The sequence below is a fragment of the Physeter macrocephalus genome, chromosome 21 (assembly GCF_002837175.3).
Source record: "Physeter macrocephalus isolate SW-GA chromosome 21, ASM283717v5, whole genome shotgun sequence".
Lineage (NCBI taxonomy): Eukaryota > Metazoa > Chordata > Mammalia > Artiodactyla > Physeteridae > Physeter > Physeter macrocephalus.
This window is the reverse complement of record NC_041234.1, coordinates 82,383,005-82,400,797: the sequence shown is the minus strand read 5'-3', so window position 1 is coordinate 82,400,797 and position 17,793 is coordinate 82,383,005. Positions and strand designations below refer to the sequence as shown.

At 35.4% G+C, this 17,793-nt stretch overlaps 1 protein-coding gene across 4 annotated transcripts in view; it reads left to right on the top strand.

The window, feature by feature from the left end:
• Positions 1-17,793, top strand: part of NUP62CL (nucleoporin 62 C-terminal like) — a 79,463-nt gene that overhangs the window by 49,665 nt on the left and 12,005 nt on the right. For 3 of the 4 annotated variants that reach the window (XM_024128198.3, XM_024128195.3, XM_024128196.3), the window contains 5 exons: positions 3,409-3,559; positions 3,816-3,865; positions 4,008-4,142; positions 5,820-5,931; positions 9,690-9,756. In XM_024128198.3, the coding sequence (XP_023983966.1) occupies positions 3,409-3,559; positions 3,816-3,865; positions 4,008-4,142; positions 5,820-5,931; positions 9,690-9,756 (515 nt within the window). The remainder of the gene's footprint in view (positions 1-3,408; positions 3,560-3,815; positions 3,866-4,007; positions 4,143-5,819; positions 5,932-9,689; positions 9,757-17,793) is intronic. The other variant, XM_024128197.3, reaches the window with a different exon arrangement.

Sequence of the window (17,793 nt, the reverse complement as noted above, 5' to 3'; positions counted from 1 at the left end):
CTGTATTTTCAGATCTGTATCCTTGCTGCTCTAGTGCTTCTTTTCAGTTGTGGAAAGTGGCTTTTTGAATTTCCCAACTGTAATTGTGGATATGACTATTTTTCTCTTTAGCCCTGTCAGTTTTGCTTCATGTATTTTGGGGTCCTGCTGTTTGGTTGGTACATATTCAGGATCATTAGCTTTCCTGGTGCTTTAATTCCTTTATTACTGTGTAATGTTCCTCTTTGACTCTGGTAATTTTCTTTGCTCTCAAATCAACTTTATCTGATATTAATATAGCCATTTATTTTTAACAATTAATCTTGCATGTATATCTTTTTCCATCCTTTTACTTTCAACATGTGTTCTTGTATTTGAAGTGAGTTTCTTATAGACAGCATATTGATGGATCATAATTTTTATCCATTCTGCCAGTCTCTCTCTGTTAGTTGGTATATTTAGCACATCTACATTTAAGGTAATTATTGATGTGTTAGGGCTTAAGTCTGCCATTTTATTATTTTGTTGTTGTTGTTTGTTACCTCTGTTTTTTGTTTCTCTTTTTTTAAAACTTCCTGTGGGTTATTCAGACATTTTTTAGGTTTCCAGCTTGTTCTGTTTATAGTGTTTCTGAGTATATTGCTTTGTATAGTTTTCTTACTGATAGCTCTAGGTGTTGCAATATACATATGTAACTTACAACCATCTAGCCATAATGACGTTTTACCACTTTGGGTAAAGTGTAGAAACCTTACTTCCATTTAGTTCCCTTTATGCTTCTTACCTTTTCAGTACAATTGTCTCAGGTATTTCCTCTATGTACTTTGAACACCACATTCCATGGTGTTATACTTTTTGCTCCAACCATCAAATATGATTTACAAAACTCACGAGGGGTAGAGTAGCCTATTATATTTACCCTTTTCCATCCATTTAGCTGTTCTTCTTTCCTTTATGAAATTCCATGCCTTCTTCTGTTTTCAGTTCCTATTTAGCCAATCTTCAAGGGTATGTTCGACAGCAACAAATTCTCTTTAGTTTACTTTGCATAAAAATATCTTTACATTCCCTTCATTTCTCAAGGACATTTTCACCAGATATAGCAGTTGTGGTCAACAGTTTTTTTCTTCAGTACTTGAAAAATGTTATGACACTTGCTTTTAGCCTCTGTGGTTTGAGATGAGAAATCTGCTGTCATTCGAATTAGGGTTCCATTTTAAGTGATGTGTTGTTTCTCTCTGGCTGCTTTCAAGATTTTTTTCTTTATTTTTGTTTTCAGAAATTTAAGTATTATGTGTCTTAATATAGATTTCTTTGAATTATTCTCTTTGGGGTTTGCTCAGCTTCTTGAGTCTTTAGGTTTATATCTTTTGACAATTTTGGCAATTTTTCAACCTTTATTTTTCAGAATACTTTTTAAATCTCATTCTGTCTTTTTTTCTCTTTGTATAATTCTCTGATGATAAGTATGTTACATCTTATTACCATCCTCCAGTTCCTTCAGATTTTTTTTCATTTTTTTGTCTCTATTCTCTCTCTGCTGTTCTGTAAGTTCTATTAATTTATCTTCAAGTTCACTGATTCTATTCTCTGTCATCTCTACTCTAGTATCCAACCCTTCAAGTGAGCATTTATTTCAGTTATTTTTCAGTTCTTTAATTTCCATCTGATTGTTTTTCATAACTTTTATTTCTTTGCTGAGGTTTTCTTTTTTTTCATTTGTTTCCCCAGACTTCATAATTGCCTGTTGGAACATTTTTTTGATGGTTGCTTTAAAATTCTTTTCAGATAATTCCAACATCAGATACCTCTCAATGTTGGGATCTCTAGGTTGTTTTCTTTTCTTTTGAGTTGTCATTTTCTTGATATGATGGATAATTTTCAATTGTATCCTATACATTTTATCTATTATGTTAGGAGATCTTGGTTCTATTTAAATCTTTGTTAATTAGGGAATCCTTTTGTTAAGGTGTAGTGCAAGAGTTGGGTACGTTTGTATGTTCAGCTTCCCACTGGACCCTGCCCACACCACCTCAGCCAAAGTGGTGCAGTGACTCACACTGCCTCAGTGCAAATGAAAGGTGTGGAAGTTCAGTTCCCCCTCCGGCCTGCTGACTCATTCCCCATGAATGTGGGGGCATTGCATCATACTACTTCATTGCCTCTAGTGCGGTTATAAGCTCAACTCCCATCTGGGCCCCAGGGCTCCCCGAACAAGAGGAAGCAGGGGACTAACTCATATTGCTTAGTTGCTGCAGAATTTCAGCTTCCTATTGGGCCCCACTGACACAGGAGGAGGGGGAAGCAAGATGTCAACTACTCTGCCTCATATCACTTCATTCAGCCTCATTGATGGTGGATTGGTATGGAAGCTTAGCTCACTACTGGGTCCCACTGACATAGGCTCTGGGAGAAGGGGGACAAGAGTGCTGACTGAGGCTCTGAGAGAAGGGGCACAGAGTGCTGGCCCTGCTTTGCCCTGCCTCAGTCAGTCTTAATTTTTCCAGTGGGTATAGAGGTTAAGCTCTCCACTTAGCCTTGCTGACATAGGGGTGGTGGGAGGTGGAGTCCTTATTAGCCCGAGTTGCATTACCTTGTTCAGTCTCAATGATGCCAGGTGGGTATACAGGTTCAGGTCTCCATTGGCTGCCACTGACACTGAAGACAAGGGGTGAAGCCTCATGGTAACTAACACTGTTTCACTCTGCCTTATTAAGTTTTGTTGCTGCTGGGTGGGGATTTAGGTTCAGCTTATCACTGGACCTCACCAACAATACCCTGGTGGGGGAATTGGAACACTGCCTGCCTCTGCTGGCTGGGAATTGATGATCACCTCTCCACCCAGCCCTCCCGACACTGCCCCAGCAGGGAATCAGAGCATTGCCTGGTTCCGCCAGTCCCTTGATGGAAAATAAGGTACCTGTTCAGCCTATTTGATACCACCTGGTAGGGGAATCAGAGTTCCCCTTAGTTCTGCCAGTGGAGGGTGGAAGATCAGCTGCCTATTCTGTCATGGATACTGCTTAGATGGGGAATGGATCACTTTGACTAAGAGCTGAGGGGAGAGGGAATCCCGTCTCTTTGGCCGCATAAATGCCGAATGGAGCTTACATCATGCTGAGTTGAGGGAGAAGGACGGGAGCAGGTTGTGGCACAGACTTTAGCTGTTCTTACTGAAATTTAGTAGATATCTTAATAAATCTTTATTTGCTGTATTCCCTTAAGATAATTTCCAGAGTTTGAATGGTTGTTTTTAAAATAATCTTTACCAGTTATGGTGGTTTTGTTAGGGAGCAGGTCTGAGAAACTCCTCATGTGCTGTTTTCTTCTCTAAGTCCTCCCTCATATGTTGTACTAAAGTATAAAAAAAAATCTGATCATACTTTTGAAAGTATGATCATATGATCATACTGTATCCTTTCTTTTTAGTGAAATCATAACTCCTGTGATGACATATGGTCAGCTGGATGGTCTTGTAAACAAATGGAGCCTTGAGTTAGAGGATCAAGAGAAATACTTTCTTCACCAGGTCACCCAGGTCAATGTTTGGGACTATACATTGATTGAGAATGGTGAGAAGGTAAGAAGATATTCTCATTAATCTACCTGCATTGTACAAGTACTTTCAGATGAACACAGGAGAATAGACCTGTGTTTAGTGGTTAATTTTTCCTTCCAATATTGGTGATAAACTTAAAAATATTTTCTTTAGGTAATAAGTGCCCTGAATTAGGAACTCTTTCATACTTGAAGTATATATGAGAAAAAAATACTGCTTTAAAATTACAATGTAAATTCAAATATTTACACTATTATATTCTTATTTTCCTTTATAGATTATTGCTTTACATGGAGAAGTGCAAAAGGTGAAACTGGATCAGAAAAGGTAGAATCTTAGATTCCCTAGGTTGAAAGATTAAAGATCTATTTCTTTGTCCAGTTGTTTTTCCTTGTTATAGTTTATTGACATTTATTTTGTCACTCCAAATTCCTTTCGTCAGCCCTTCTATTGACTTTTTTTTTTTCAGGCTGGAACAAGAATTGTATTTTATCCTGTCACAGCAGAAAGAACTAGAAGATCTCTTGACCCCTTTAGAGGAGTCTGTAAAGGACCAGAGTGGGTCTCTTTATCCGCAGCATACAGATGAGGAGCGTGAGAGGACGTAAGCAACTGAATAAAGATTGAGGAATGGGGCAGGACTTAGCTACCAAAAAAGGGAAAAAATGGTATTGAAAGGCAGGGAATAAAAAAATTGGTAGAAAAGTGCAATCTCTGGTAGTTGCCATTTATCACCTTATTTGACTATTTTCTGTTTATCTTTTCAGGATGCTTGAAAATGAAGTAATCATTCTGGCAATTTTGTTTTATAGCATTTTGTACACTTATTATCTCAAGCTTATACATGACCACTTATATAAAGTTTTTATATTTGTCAAATTTGTTCTTAAATCAGAAATACCAATTTTATATATGTGGTGTCATGATATTGTGGAATATTTATGATCTCCTATTTATACTGACTCTTTTAAACCTAATGTTCCTTCAGTTGCTTCAGTGATAAATCCATTTCCTATTTTAAAGGCAATTTGTTAATCTGGGGGCAAACTGCATGGCTTTTAAACATTGAATGATTTCATCAATGTCTTGGGCTGGATATATTTTATTTGTGTGTGATTCAGTCTTTACCTTTGATCAATATATTGCCAATGTTCCCACAGTAACTTTATCTCTTTGGAACTGAGATTTGTTAATCAGGCCAAATTATAAAATGCTGTTAGGAGAACTTGTATCAATGGCTACATAAACTAGATTGAGATTAAATCTGACTCATTTTATCAATGGCTTATTAGTGAGTCAAGACTGAGCTTATTTTTTAAAACCTTGAAAGTTAGCTTTTTTTGTAGGTGCATTAAATGTGGTAAGTACAGCTAATCTGTATGGACCCTAGTTCTGTTTCTGCTTTTGTTTTTCAGCCTTTGTGAATATTTCTTTCCTTTGCATTGATTATTCTATGCATTCTAACATTTATTCTTCTGGAAACAGATTTACATTTTCAGCCATGAGATCCTAACTGTAGGTTGAAGAAATAATTGAAACATTAGGTTCTTTCCAATTGCTTTTAGGTAGTCAGATTTACATTGTGTTGGAATCTTTACTAGAATCTTCAACAATCTAGGCAACCAATTACCTATAAGTACTTTGGGACAGAAAAGCAGTAGATGATTATCAATAAATCTAATTGAATTATTTAATATTTATAGATGTTAAGATTGAAAAATCCTCTGTTATAAACATATTCATTGACTAGGTTAAGAGTGTGTGTGTGTGTGTGTGTGTGTGTGTGTGTGTATGCACAAATAGTTGGGGTGGAAATCTTGAGAATTTAGCCAACTAATCAATTTGTTGTGAACTTAGCAGATTTATCTGCCTTTGATTATTGTGAATCTCATTTCTTAAAATATCTTTTGTTGGATGATGGAGTATATTTGTATAAGGTTTTACTTTGAAAATTTATGTATTCAAAATTGTTGAAGACATCTCAGCATTTACTAAATACTGCCAAACACCAAATAACTTCTCACATATCTAAGTGACCTATGGGTTTATTCTGATACCTAAAAAGAGGGTAAATAGGTGACTGTAAAAATGACAAGATGGTTAAAAGCCTTCACCTATGGAGTCTTTTTAGAATATGGTCATGAATGCTACATCCATTAAAATGAGAAGGTAGGGGAACTGGGGCAAATCCAGTTGGCGGTATCATTCTTTGTATGTCAGTAACAGTGCATAGTGGAGAAAACATTTCTGGTTAATCCCTTTATTTTACCTACCTTTTCAGTTACAGGTTAGCAGAAGATGTAGATGCTCAGCTGAAACGAACGGCCCAAGATCTCAAGGACATTATTGAGTACCTGAATACATTTGGAAGTCCTGCTGACACTACTGACCCGGTGTGTTAACTGCTTTATCTATTTAGGCAACCAGAATTTAGTATGAAATTAGCATTCTGTGGTTCCTTTAGCTAGTTACCTTCTCCTGTCCACTGTAGTGCTCCTTACCTGCCTCCAGAGATATGAAGCTTTTGGGTGTAGTTAGTGGGGCACGAAATATTTAGGAGCAGAAAAGGTTGTGAGTTTTTTGTGGTTATTCCCAGGAGGGTAAAAAAAATTACTGTTCCCCCAAAATTTTCAGGGTTTTCTCTCTGTTCTTCCTATAAGTATGTCCTTGTTCTTATTCTTCTGTTCACTTACTCGTTAGCTAGTTTATTCTTCCTTTTACATATTAATCTATATATTCATATAACTGTAAGTGTGTGTATATATACATATATATGTATGTATATACATGTTTGAGTCTGTTAGGTATATCCAGGCAATCCTTAACTTATAATTTGGATATATATCTCAAAAGTTTGATAAGTCAACTATGAGACTCAAAATATATTTTTCCATAGATATTTGTTAAGTATGCTTATTAGGTTTCCACCTGCCTTGTGGAATCCTAGTTAACTCATAATGTAAATTTATTGTAAGATGAGAAAATACAGCCAAGGCTCCAATTAGAGAGTTGAGATTTTTGAGTTAATTTGGAGGTAAGGAAGGACTGGTTTATTTTCCCTTTTCTATACTCTAATTAAAGAGTTTATTTCCTCAACCTTTCCCTATTGTCTTAGCTGCTAAATGGAGTCCTCCTTTTCCCCTCTCCCACCCCATGGCAGTGACGGTAAGAGGAATCTCCCATTGTGGGAGCTTCCATTGTACTTTCTATCAGTTGATTATAATTAGGAGTGGAGCCAGGAGCTGGATAGGGGAGGATGAATGACCTATCTGTAAGTAGTAATTATTCTTTAGTGAGCTCTTTGTCAATTATACATAGACAGTTCTTTATCTATATACATATTACTAGCTTTTTTAATTAGAAAGAGAGCATGGTATAGTTGAGAAAGCACTAGAATTTTATTCAAGTCACTTAATCTCTCTGGGTCTTGGCTCCTTTTGCAGAATGTCAAGGGTGAACTAAATGATCTTGAAGTCTCCTCCAGCTATAAAAATTATGCCATTCCCTACTTTGGGTGAATCTAAAATTGAATAATTACAAATATAAATTAGTCTGGGATTATACATGCTACCATCTTCCTGTGTTCACGCAGATGCAGGAGTTGACAATATAGGTTTTCTTTTTAGTGAAAGATTAGATCACCATTGTGATTCTAAAATTCAAAATTGTTTTGTTGTCATAGAACTTTGATGCATAGATAAATACATGCATACTTAGACATGAAGCAGAGCTGATGTCTAATCTCTCTGTGTTGAATTAATATAAAATGAGTGTTCTGAACAGAGTAAGTAAAAGGAGACTGTAATCCCATCCTTATCCTTTTTCTCTTCTTAGCCTTGGATTGTTTTATTTTATTTTAGTAGTGGGGAGTAAATGATTTGAGTCTTTTGTTTTTATTTTTACTGGCAAGGATGATTGAGATGTTTAAGATGAGTGAATTAAAGGATAATTGCTTCTTGATAGCAGGACAAAAGAAGCAAGAGATCAGCAACAATTCATCTCTTTTCTCAGATAGCATAAATCATTGGACAGGAAGCAGAGAAAACATTTGTTGAACAATGATATTCTTGTAGATAATTAAGTGTAACCAGATCAATAGAGCTTTGTTATTGTGGGCCATACACCAGGGTAGAAAAATAGCACGTATGTTCAACAGTATTCACGATGATGAGACTTACCTGTTTATTTTCACCATTTTTGAGGGGATATAGGAAAGACCACTTAATTTCTAAAATTTTTATTAAGCAAGTTCATATTATGGTATATGATATTCAGTCTCATATTTTTATAAAAATTCATTGTTCCTACTACAAATTATATTTCTGTTTGTTATATTAAGATACACTAAATTTGCTGTTTTTATTACATACTGTTTAAGTGTGGTAACATTTTCATTTCTTCTTGTTTTCAGTATTATACTGGACTTTGCCAGAATATTTGTCAAAAGTGTTCTAACATTTTTTAAAGGATTAGTATTTTTGTTACAAAGTTAATGCATATGCTTATTCCATGTATTAAGCTCGGGAAATATGGAAATCTGTAAAGAAAAGTAAAACACATGTGTTACCAGTACTGTGCTAATATATTAGTGTATTTCTTCCAAGTATTTTTGCTATGCTGGTAAAAATACTATTTTCTTTTAAATAGCTTCAGAAACATACCTATATAAAGTTTCGGATTCTGTCTTCATTTAATATTCTTTCATAGTATTTTCCCAAAAGTTTAACCATTCTTTGAAAATATGGTTTTAATGACTCTATAATATTTCATTAGAGATGACTTTACCATAATATATTTAATCTTTTTTTTTTAATCCTTTTTTTTTTTTTTTTTTTTGCTGTACGCGGGCCTCTCACTGTTGTGGCCTCTCCCGTTGTGGAGCACAGGCTCCTGATGTGCAGGCCCAGCGGCCATGGCTCACGGGCCCAGCTGCTCTGAGGCATGTGGGATCTTCCCAGACCGGGGCACGAACCCGTGTCCCCTGCATCGGCAGGCAGACTCTCAACCACTGCATCACCAGGGAAGCCCCTAATCATTTTTTATTGATGGAGATATTGTTTCAAATTTTTACCATTGTGAAATTAACCTGTAATGACCAGTTGTATGTTTAGGTTTCATTATTTCCTCTGGATAGATTTCTAGAAGTAGAACATACTGAGTTAAAAGGTACGAATGTTTTAAGACTTTGGTATATATTGCAAAAATTTACATTTTGAAGGGCTAGGTCAATTTATATCACTATAGGCTGTATATGAATGTACACCTATTTCCCCCACACACTTGACAACTGAGTATTACCATTTATTAAAAATTGCTATTTGGAAATCTTGCCACTTGTGACAACATGGATGGACCTTGAGGGCATTATGCAAAGTAAAATAAGTCAGATAGAGAAAGACAAATACCATATGATCTCACTTATATATGGAATTTGAGAACAAAAACTAAAACTAAAGCAAGCTCATAGATACACAGAACAGATTGGTGGTTGCCAGCGGCTGGAGGTAGGTGGTGGGCAAAATGGCTTGAAGGGGGTCAAAAAGTACAAACTTATAGTTATAAAACAAATAAGTCATGGTGGCTATAGTTAATAATAATACTGTATTATATATTTGAAAATTGATAAAAGAATAGATTGGAAAAGTCCTCATCCCAAAAAAAAAATTTTTTGTAACTGTAAGGTGGATGTTAACTAGACTTAATGGTGATCATTTCACAATATTTATGAATATCAAATCATTACTGTATACACCTGAAACTAATATAATGTTACATATGTCAGTTATACCTCAATAAAAAAGTTGATTTTGTTGACAGAAGGTAATATTTTAAAAAATATTATATGAATTTCTTGTCCTGTCAAATGTCTCTTAATGTTCTTTACTTATTTTTGTACTATAGAAGTCAGTTTTTTATTGAATTGTAGAAATTGAATTCTTGACAGTTACAAAATAGATTAACTAATATATAGACGTAATGAACATTACAAATATAAAATAGCAGAAAAACCATGCAATTAATATTTAGCAATTCTCAGTCAATTTCTTACCAGAAGAAATGAAAATAACTTCCTAATTTCAATTTTTTATGTTTAGTTTTTATTTACCATATCAGAATAATCATAATCTAAAAATCCTGTGTGTGTTTTTAGCTCCAGCAGATTTGCAAAATTCTGAATGCGCATATGGACTTTCTACAATGGATTAATCAAACTTCAGGTGGGAGTTTATTTGTACCCCAAGTTATCTGTAAGTAGAAAATGTGATACAAGTCAGGTTTTGTGCACCATGACCACACTCAAATAAGAGCTCAGTTGTAGGGGTATTATTTAACACACGGTATTTCTATATTAATTCTGAAGAACCATAATTGCTTATTTTTATAAAATGAAACACAGGAAGGATAAACTAGAAACTGATGAAAATAGGGGATGTTTAGGACTGAGGTGGAGGAGATAGGGATAGAAACAGTACTTCTGTGAGTATACCTTTTTATACAGTTTTGACTTCTGGACCATATAAAAGTTTAAATACTCAAAAATTTAAATTAAGCCAAAAATAATAGGAAGAAAGACAAATGCTAAAATTGAATACACGCGCACCGTGATGAAGAGTGGCCCCCACTCGCCGCAACTAGAGAAAGCCCTCGCACAGAAACGGAGACCCAACACAGCCAAAAATAAATAAATAAATAAAATTGAATACAAAATGAAAACAAATAAATCTGTGTAACTAATCTATAACATAAACGTGCAGCTCAGATAACTTTTGTACATAGTGTTCTTGTTGATGCATCCTTGCTAGGATGTAATCTTAATGATAAAAAGAACTGCAAAGAAATCTTAAGCTATCTTAATAAGTTTATCATTAGTTTCAGAATTATACTATGTATTATATATGCATGTGGTATAATAATATTACTACCATTATATATATTATAGTAGAAAGCAAATGCACGAGTATATTGATAATAGAAACCAAGATTTTCATTGAAAAATAAGAGATATATTTTTCTTCCTTTCATATTTTTATTATAAATTTGAATTGCAAACATCAGTATGAATTCCTATCTCCTTTTTTTGTACATGGAAGGGGCCAAGAAGCAAGGACACACCCTGATAGCAGTGAGCACATCTAACACCTAGATCTTGGTTTCTAAATACCATTACGATTAAAAGGAACCTTGGAGAAATATCTGATCTCAGGTCTCAGGCAGGGAAAGTACAGGGTGAGTTTGGCACTTTTCATGCCAGAAAACAAAGATTGTTCAACGACTTATGAGATTATATCAGGATACAAGATTGTGCTTTAATGGGCTTCTACTGGCCAAATCAGGTTTCAACATCAAAAAGAATAATGACAGTGATAGATTATAACACATTGAGGGAGAAAAAACTTATAAGTCCACAGTGATACTCCAAAAAAAAAAAAGAGAGAGAGAGAGAGAAATGGAAGGTACAGGGAAAAGTCTTTATAGAAGCATGGCAGCTAATAATTATAGAAGGAATGATAGGATTAGAGAACCACCATTAAAAACACTTTCAACAGAATACATTTATTAAGCTTTCCCTGATCTTGAGTACTTGGCCTCATTTATAAAATGTTTCAACTGTCAGTCATTTCTTGGCAGAAAAAATATACTAGCAGGAAATGAACCAAATATAAATTGCAAGTTACTGAATTATTTTTAAAATTTTATTTACGTATAATTTATATACATCATTTTAATTTAATTTATATACACTCATTTTAATTGTACAATTTAATGAGAAAGCCACCATGTTGTAGCCCCAGCTCAATGATTGAATGATTCAGGCAAGGGTCATCAAGGGATGCTAAAACCATTGAATTTAAAATTGTTGGGGAACAGGATATTTACATAGTCTCAAAAATATTACTCTACACATTACTTAAAAATTACAAAGGAGCAAATGTACCTTTGCAACAGTGCTGACAAGTACCACTTCAATCAAGTGATCAAATTTAATATCACCAATAGTGGGATAATGACATTGTTTGCCTCTTGATCTGACATGAGAAGTGCACAATATCCCATATGTAGTATTCTTTTTTAAAATGTTTAACCTGAGTCTAATAATAAGAAAATGATCAGACATTCTATGTGTGAGACATTCTGGAAGATAATGTAGTGTTCTTACCAAAAATGTTTAACTGAATCAAGTCACAAGAAAATAATCAGTCTATGCGTGAGACATTCTGAAAGATAATTGGCTTGGACTCTTGAAAAATCAGTCATGGGAAACCAAAATATTCAAAACAAAAAAATTAAGAGGATTTTGTAGATTAAAAGAAATATAACAATCAAGTCTACCATATTAACTTTGATTAGATACTGGATTAAAGCCAAGAAGACATTATTTAGAACAATTGGGGAAATTGAATTTGGACTACACATTAAATATTAAGGAATTTTTTATTTTCTTATATGTCTTATTGTGGTTATATAGGAAAATATTTTTATTCTTCGAAGCTGCATGCTACGTTATTTAGAGAAGTGTCATATCTCTAGTTCTGTTTCAAGTGGTTCAACCAAAATCATTTGTGGAGAGAAAAAGATGGAGCGATTTGTGGCAAAATGGTAACAGTGGGTTAATCCAGGAAAAGGGTATATAAGTTTGTGACTTTTACTATTCTCTCAACTTTTTAATAGATTTAAAATAATAACTGGTGGGAAGTGATTTTTATAGACTTTTGCCTAAATATGGAATATACTGAGACCTCGTAATTGAGACAAATGGGGGCTAGTTAGCCAGAGTTACTACTTTTAAAGATGTAGTATGAAAATAATACAAATCTTGTTTGGCTTTATAGATTCCTCATTCTCTACATTTAATAGAGGTCATCAACCATGAACTTCTTTTGCTTCTTTCCCTTCCAAACATACCTGTATCATCATCATCCATCTTTACTTCTTTCTTTCCTGTGTTCTATTCCTTTCTAAACTGTGTTTTGAATCATCAGAGGGAGGTAAAATTCTATATTGCTTTGGTATTAATTACCTGAGGGGGAGAGGTTTCTGAGTCAGACAGATATGGATTCAAGTCAAGGTATTACTACTTAATAGTTGTGTGACCTTAATTGTTACTTAATCTCTCTGAGTCTGTATCCTTATTTTAAAAATGAGGGCTGGTAATTTACCTTTTAGGGCTTTTGTAAGGATTAAAGGAAGCAAAATTGAACTTTCCTTGAGCAGTGCCTGGCCCATGGTTGGTGGTCAGTAAATGACAGCAGCAGAACTGGTTGTCAGAGTTTACCGTATACAGGAGGGGTGAGGTGGGGAGAAGGACAAGAAGGGTCATATGGTTCAAAAGGTAGCTATTGGGCTTCCCTGGTGGCGCAGTGGTTGAGAGTCCGCCTGCCGATGCAGGGAACGTGGGTTCGTGCCCCGGTCCGGGAAGATCCCACATGCCGCGGAGCGGCTGGGCCCGTGAGCCATGGCCGCTGAGCCTGCGCATCCGGAGCCTGCGCTCTGCAACGGGAGAGGCCACAGCAGTGAGAGGCCCGCGTACCGCAGAAACAAAAAAACAAAACAAACAAACAAACAAAAAAAGGTAGCTATTAAATGAGTCTAGATAAAGCAGTTCCGCATAGATTATCATTGAAAACCACTTACCTAGAGAAGTTGTTAAGAACAGCTGAGATGTGGGAGAATGTCAGTGGCTAGAAAACACTGAGGAATGAGATCATACAAAGTTTGACTCAGTTGTATTCCTCTCTGTTGCATATTTTCCTACAATGAGCAATGCTTCTTGGATAGAGTTGGGGGGATGTCAAAATGTAATTAGGTAAAAAAAGATTATAGTGATTTTTTTTTCTCTTGGCCGAGATCCTCTTTGTCATAAATGAAATCTCAAGGCTCTCAGCCAGTGTTTTCCTACTAATAAAATTAAGATTGTTAGTGCTACAAAGAACTTACTTTATTATGTAAATGAAGAAACTGTGGTTCAGAGAAGTTAAATGACTTCCCTAAGAACACACAGTTAATTAGTGGCAGAGCTAGGACCAGAGTCTAAATTTCCTAATTATCAGAACAGTATTCTTTCTACTGGTATGCTCTTAAAACAATTCTAATGTAGGCATCACTGGATATAAAAACAAATCTTAATCATTCACCTAACAGTAGAGGACATGGGTTTTCAAAGTATGATACTGGTAGTACTTGAGTAGGATGTAAGTTCTAGATGTCTGGGTAAAGTTTCAGTCAACACAGAGTAAAAATGGTAAGACAATGGAGAGTAATGATTACTTGGAGTTACTTTTCTGCTAAAATTTGAGTTGAGCTGGAGGGGCAATGAGAGCTCATACAGGTTCCCAAATGAGACGGGGAAGCCACGATAATGGAAAAAAGCCTGGTGATTCTTAATACTGTGGGCTCCTTTTTTGCTCACAAGGAACCTTTCCTTTTTTTTTTTTTTTTTTTTTTTTTTTTTTTGTGGTATGCGGGCCTCCCTCTGCTGTGGCCTCTCCCGTTGCGGAGCACAGGCTCCGGACGCGCAGGCTCAGCGGCCATGGCTCGCGGGCCCAGCCGCTCCGCGGCATGTGGGATCCTCCCAGACCGGGGCGCCAACCCGGTTCCCCTGCATCGGCAGGCGGACGCGCAACCGCTGCGCCACCAGGGAAGCCCACCTTTCCTTTTCATATCAGGGAAAGACATGATCAAGGAATGGAGAGTGGCAGGATTTAATTATGCTAAGAGAAGGGTTTTTTTGTTGTTGGTTTATTTTACTTTTTAATAATTAAGGGGTCATGTCTGCTGAAATGGTCTGTGGACTGAGAAGTTTTAAGGTTAAACTTCTCAATGAATCTCTTTATTCACATCCAAATAATAGTTATAAAAAAACGAATACATGTGTTTTTTAACAATAGAAATAATGTAATTTTTTTAATTAAAGAGAAACCTCTAACAGTAAGGTTTGTTTTAAATAAAAATGATTTTAAAGCCAAAATCTCTATCTTGGAAGGTTTCTGGGAAATATTTTTATGATTTGATATCTTTAATGACAGTACAAATTTTTTTCTGCTATAAAACATAACTGTTATGCTATGTACTTAACTTAAAAATCAGCTTATCTTTAAAAGTGATTTGAAAATCATACACTAAAGTTTATATGTTAAAATATTACACTGTCCAATCAACTTTTCAATATCTATGAGTAAACAGAGAACCAGGCCCCTTTCTTCCTCTAACCCATATAGAACTGACTGATGGAACCAAACTAGGAAGAGATAAGTGTAAGAGTATTGAGTTAAGGGAGTGTTTGAACATGTACTGCTATTGACCAGTTTTAAAACTTGATATTTATCCATTTTTTAACATTTTCTATGCCTCTTCCTCAAGATTAATATAGCTAATTGAGAGTTAATAGTAACTATAGTCAAACACTAGTTCCCTCTCTTGTCTTTCTCTTTATACAAATTTACAGCATTATTTCGAGGTTGGCTTGATGGCAATGCTGCAGTCACACATCTGTCTTTTCAGTTGGCAGTCATTGAAACTGCAGCAACTCCAGCTCTGCTGGGACCACTTATGACAGAGTTGGCAGTCAATCTGAGCCAATTTGTTATTCATTTTAAATATATGGAGCTACTTCTTTTAGAGGAGGGAGAGGTAGGACTGAAGGGTAGGCATTTTTTGTTTCTTCATATACCAAACCTTGTCATGTCTGTTAATATTTATCAAACACCATAATAAAGGGATGGGCAGTGGAAAATCTTATGCAAGTCGTTATTTGAAAGTTCCTTGAGTATTTTCATGGCATTTGTTTCTTTCATGAGGTGTCCCAAAACTTCATGACTAAAATGTATTTCATCCATAATCATTGCAGTCTCCTATGGGTTAGAACCCCATAATTATTTAATAGCTGCTCACAACATTTAGACTGCTATTTATGGCAGAAGGAGAAGAATCTTCAGAGTAACTAAAAATGCCATAAGGAATTTTGTGATATTTCTACAATGTAGTTCTATTAGCAGTGGTCTGTGAACACCTTATTTATTTTTGGCATAAAACATACTTAGTCGTCTAGCGTGACTCTACTAACTTGCATAAAACGCCTTCAGGATCATTTTAGAGATGCAGCTTTTTGTGATATATCATAATCATACTTCATTTTTACCCAATGTTAATATTTATTGTTTGAGGGATTATTTTAAATTAGATTTTTCAGGGCTGGGCATGTTGTTATCTTTTTTTAAGAAATTAAGGTATATTTGACATATAGCATTATATTAGTTTCAGGTGCACAGCATGATTCAATATTTGTATACATTGCCAAACCATCACCACAATAAGTCTAGTCAACATCCATCACCTTACATAGATAGAAAAAAAATTGTTTTTCTTGCAGTGAGAACTTTTAAGATCCACTCTCTTAGCAACTTTCAAATATGCAATACAGTATTATTAACTATAGTTACCATGCTGTATTTTTTAAGAAGCTTTGGTCCAGATAAGAAATGCTTTAAAAAATTTTTTATTGATTACTTTCAGCCCTCTCATATCTGAAGAGTATCTAATGCTGAGATGCCAAAAGATGCCTTTGGATTCCAATCAAAGTGTCTTCTTCCTAGTTCATCTTCTAGCATAGAATCTGATTTACTGATTGAGCTGGTTTCTTTTACCTCTTCTTTTTCTGAAATTCTTTGGGAAATCTTGGTGACATTCGTTGATCGATGAGGTCATCTCTTATGTTCTGGAGTATAATGTTCCACTTTAGATACTTGAGAGGCAAATGCTCTTGATCTGTCAGAGATGTGGCAACAACACAAAGACTCACTTTAAAGGTCTGTTAAACTCAACAGAGACAGGTACTTACTTGCTTCTTCCCATTGCAGTTAACTGGAAGGTATTTTATTTCTTTCCATTGTTTAATGAGCTATCTGCTCATCTCTGCTCCTCTTTACAGACAAAATAGATTTATTGTCACACCATTGTTCCTTAATTCTAAAGAATTTCTTGTAGGTTAGGTTAGGATACGGAGATTAAAAATGATCAAGACTTCAGCTTCTGTTAGGAAAGAGTGCGTGATGGTTAACATTCTCAGAGCTCCTCTTCCCAAACTTCCTTTCTATATGTAAATCCAGATTTGAAATACACTCAATACATCTGCAAAATTAGATTTCTCACTAATCCTCCTTATGTACATTTTGTGCCCAAGTGAATTTCCTCAAGCTGGAGAGTCTCCCCAGATGAATTATATGTAACATGATTTAAATCACTCCCAAATAGCAGAATTTATATTGTTTGTGAGATATACAGATTTTTCTCCAAAGCAATTTTCTTCCTGTTAGCGACTAAAAACTATAAATATACTGAAGCCTTGCTATAATGCACTTTTGGGGCCCACGCTCTATGGCTACCTCATAGCTAAAGTGGCCTGATAGTATTTCACCAATGAAATCTCCCCAGTTGGGATTCAGATAGGCCTGTCTTATTTTGAGCACTTCAGTGTTTGAAGGGACAACAAACAGTGTTATGCTGTGGTGCCAGATAGTACTTTTTATTTAAAATTTTCCCAGCATTTGACAAACAGATGCACTGTAACAGAAAAAGCGCTCTTAGATGGGAGTCTGAAGACATGAGTCCTAGTGTCAGTTTTCATTAGTTTTGGCCTTTGGGAAGCCACTGAACCTTCTTGAGTTTTTAGTTATTCTCTTCATCCTAGGAAATTGTGGGAATCAAATAAGGTAATATGCATAGGCATTTTGAAAACTCAAGTGCTGTATAATGGAAAGTGTTATTTTTGATACAAGTCAAAACCAGAGAGTAGTGACTCTCAATACAAAGCACCTACTATGTGCCAAGGTGCTGTGTTAATCAGCGTAGGAGGTGAAAATATCAATGGCATGCACCTCTGCCTCGAAAAGGTTCAAAGTGCATGTGTAGGGAGCAGTAAAGAAAGAGAAACCTATCTTTAGTTGATTCCCTAGAAGAGCTAGAATTTGAAATGAGACTTGAATAGTAAGTAACATTTCAACAGGATTACTGTCTGAGGACGACTTCAAATGCAATAATTCTACTATCTTGTCCCCCTCCTGCCCCTGCCTCCAAGAACTCATGATACCTTCACCATCTTTTATTTCTATTCCTTTCCTTTGAATGTATTTTTTTATTAATTTTGTGTGAAGGGTAGTGCTATATAGAAGCAGAGTGTCTTGTCATCACCAACTTTTTTTTTAACATCTTTATTGGAGTAAAATTGCTTTACAGTGTTGTGTTAGTTTCTGCTGTATAAC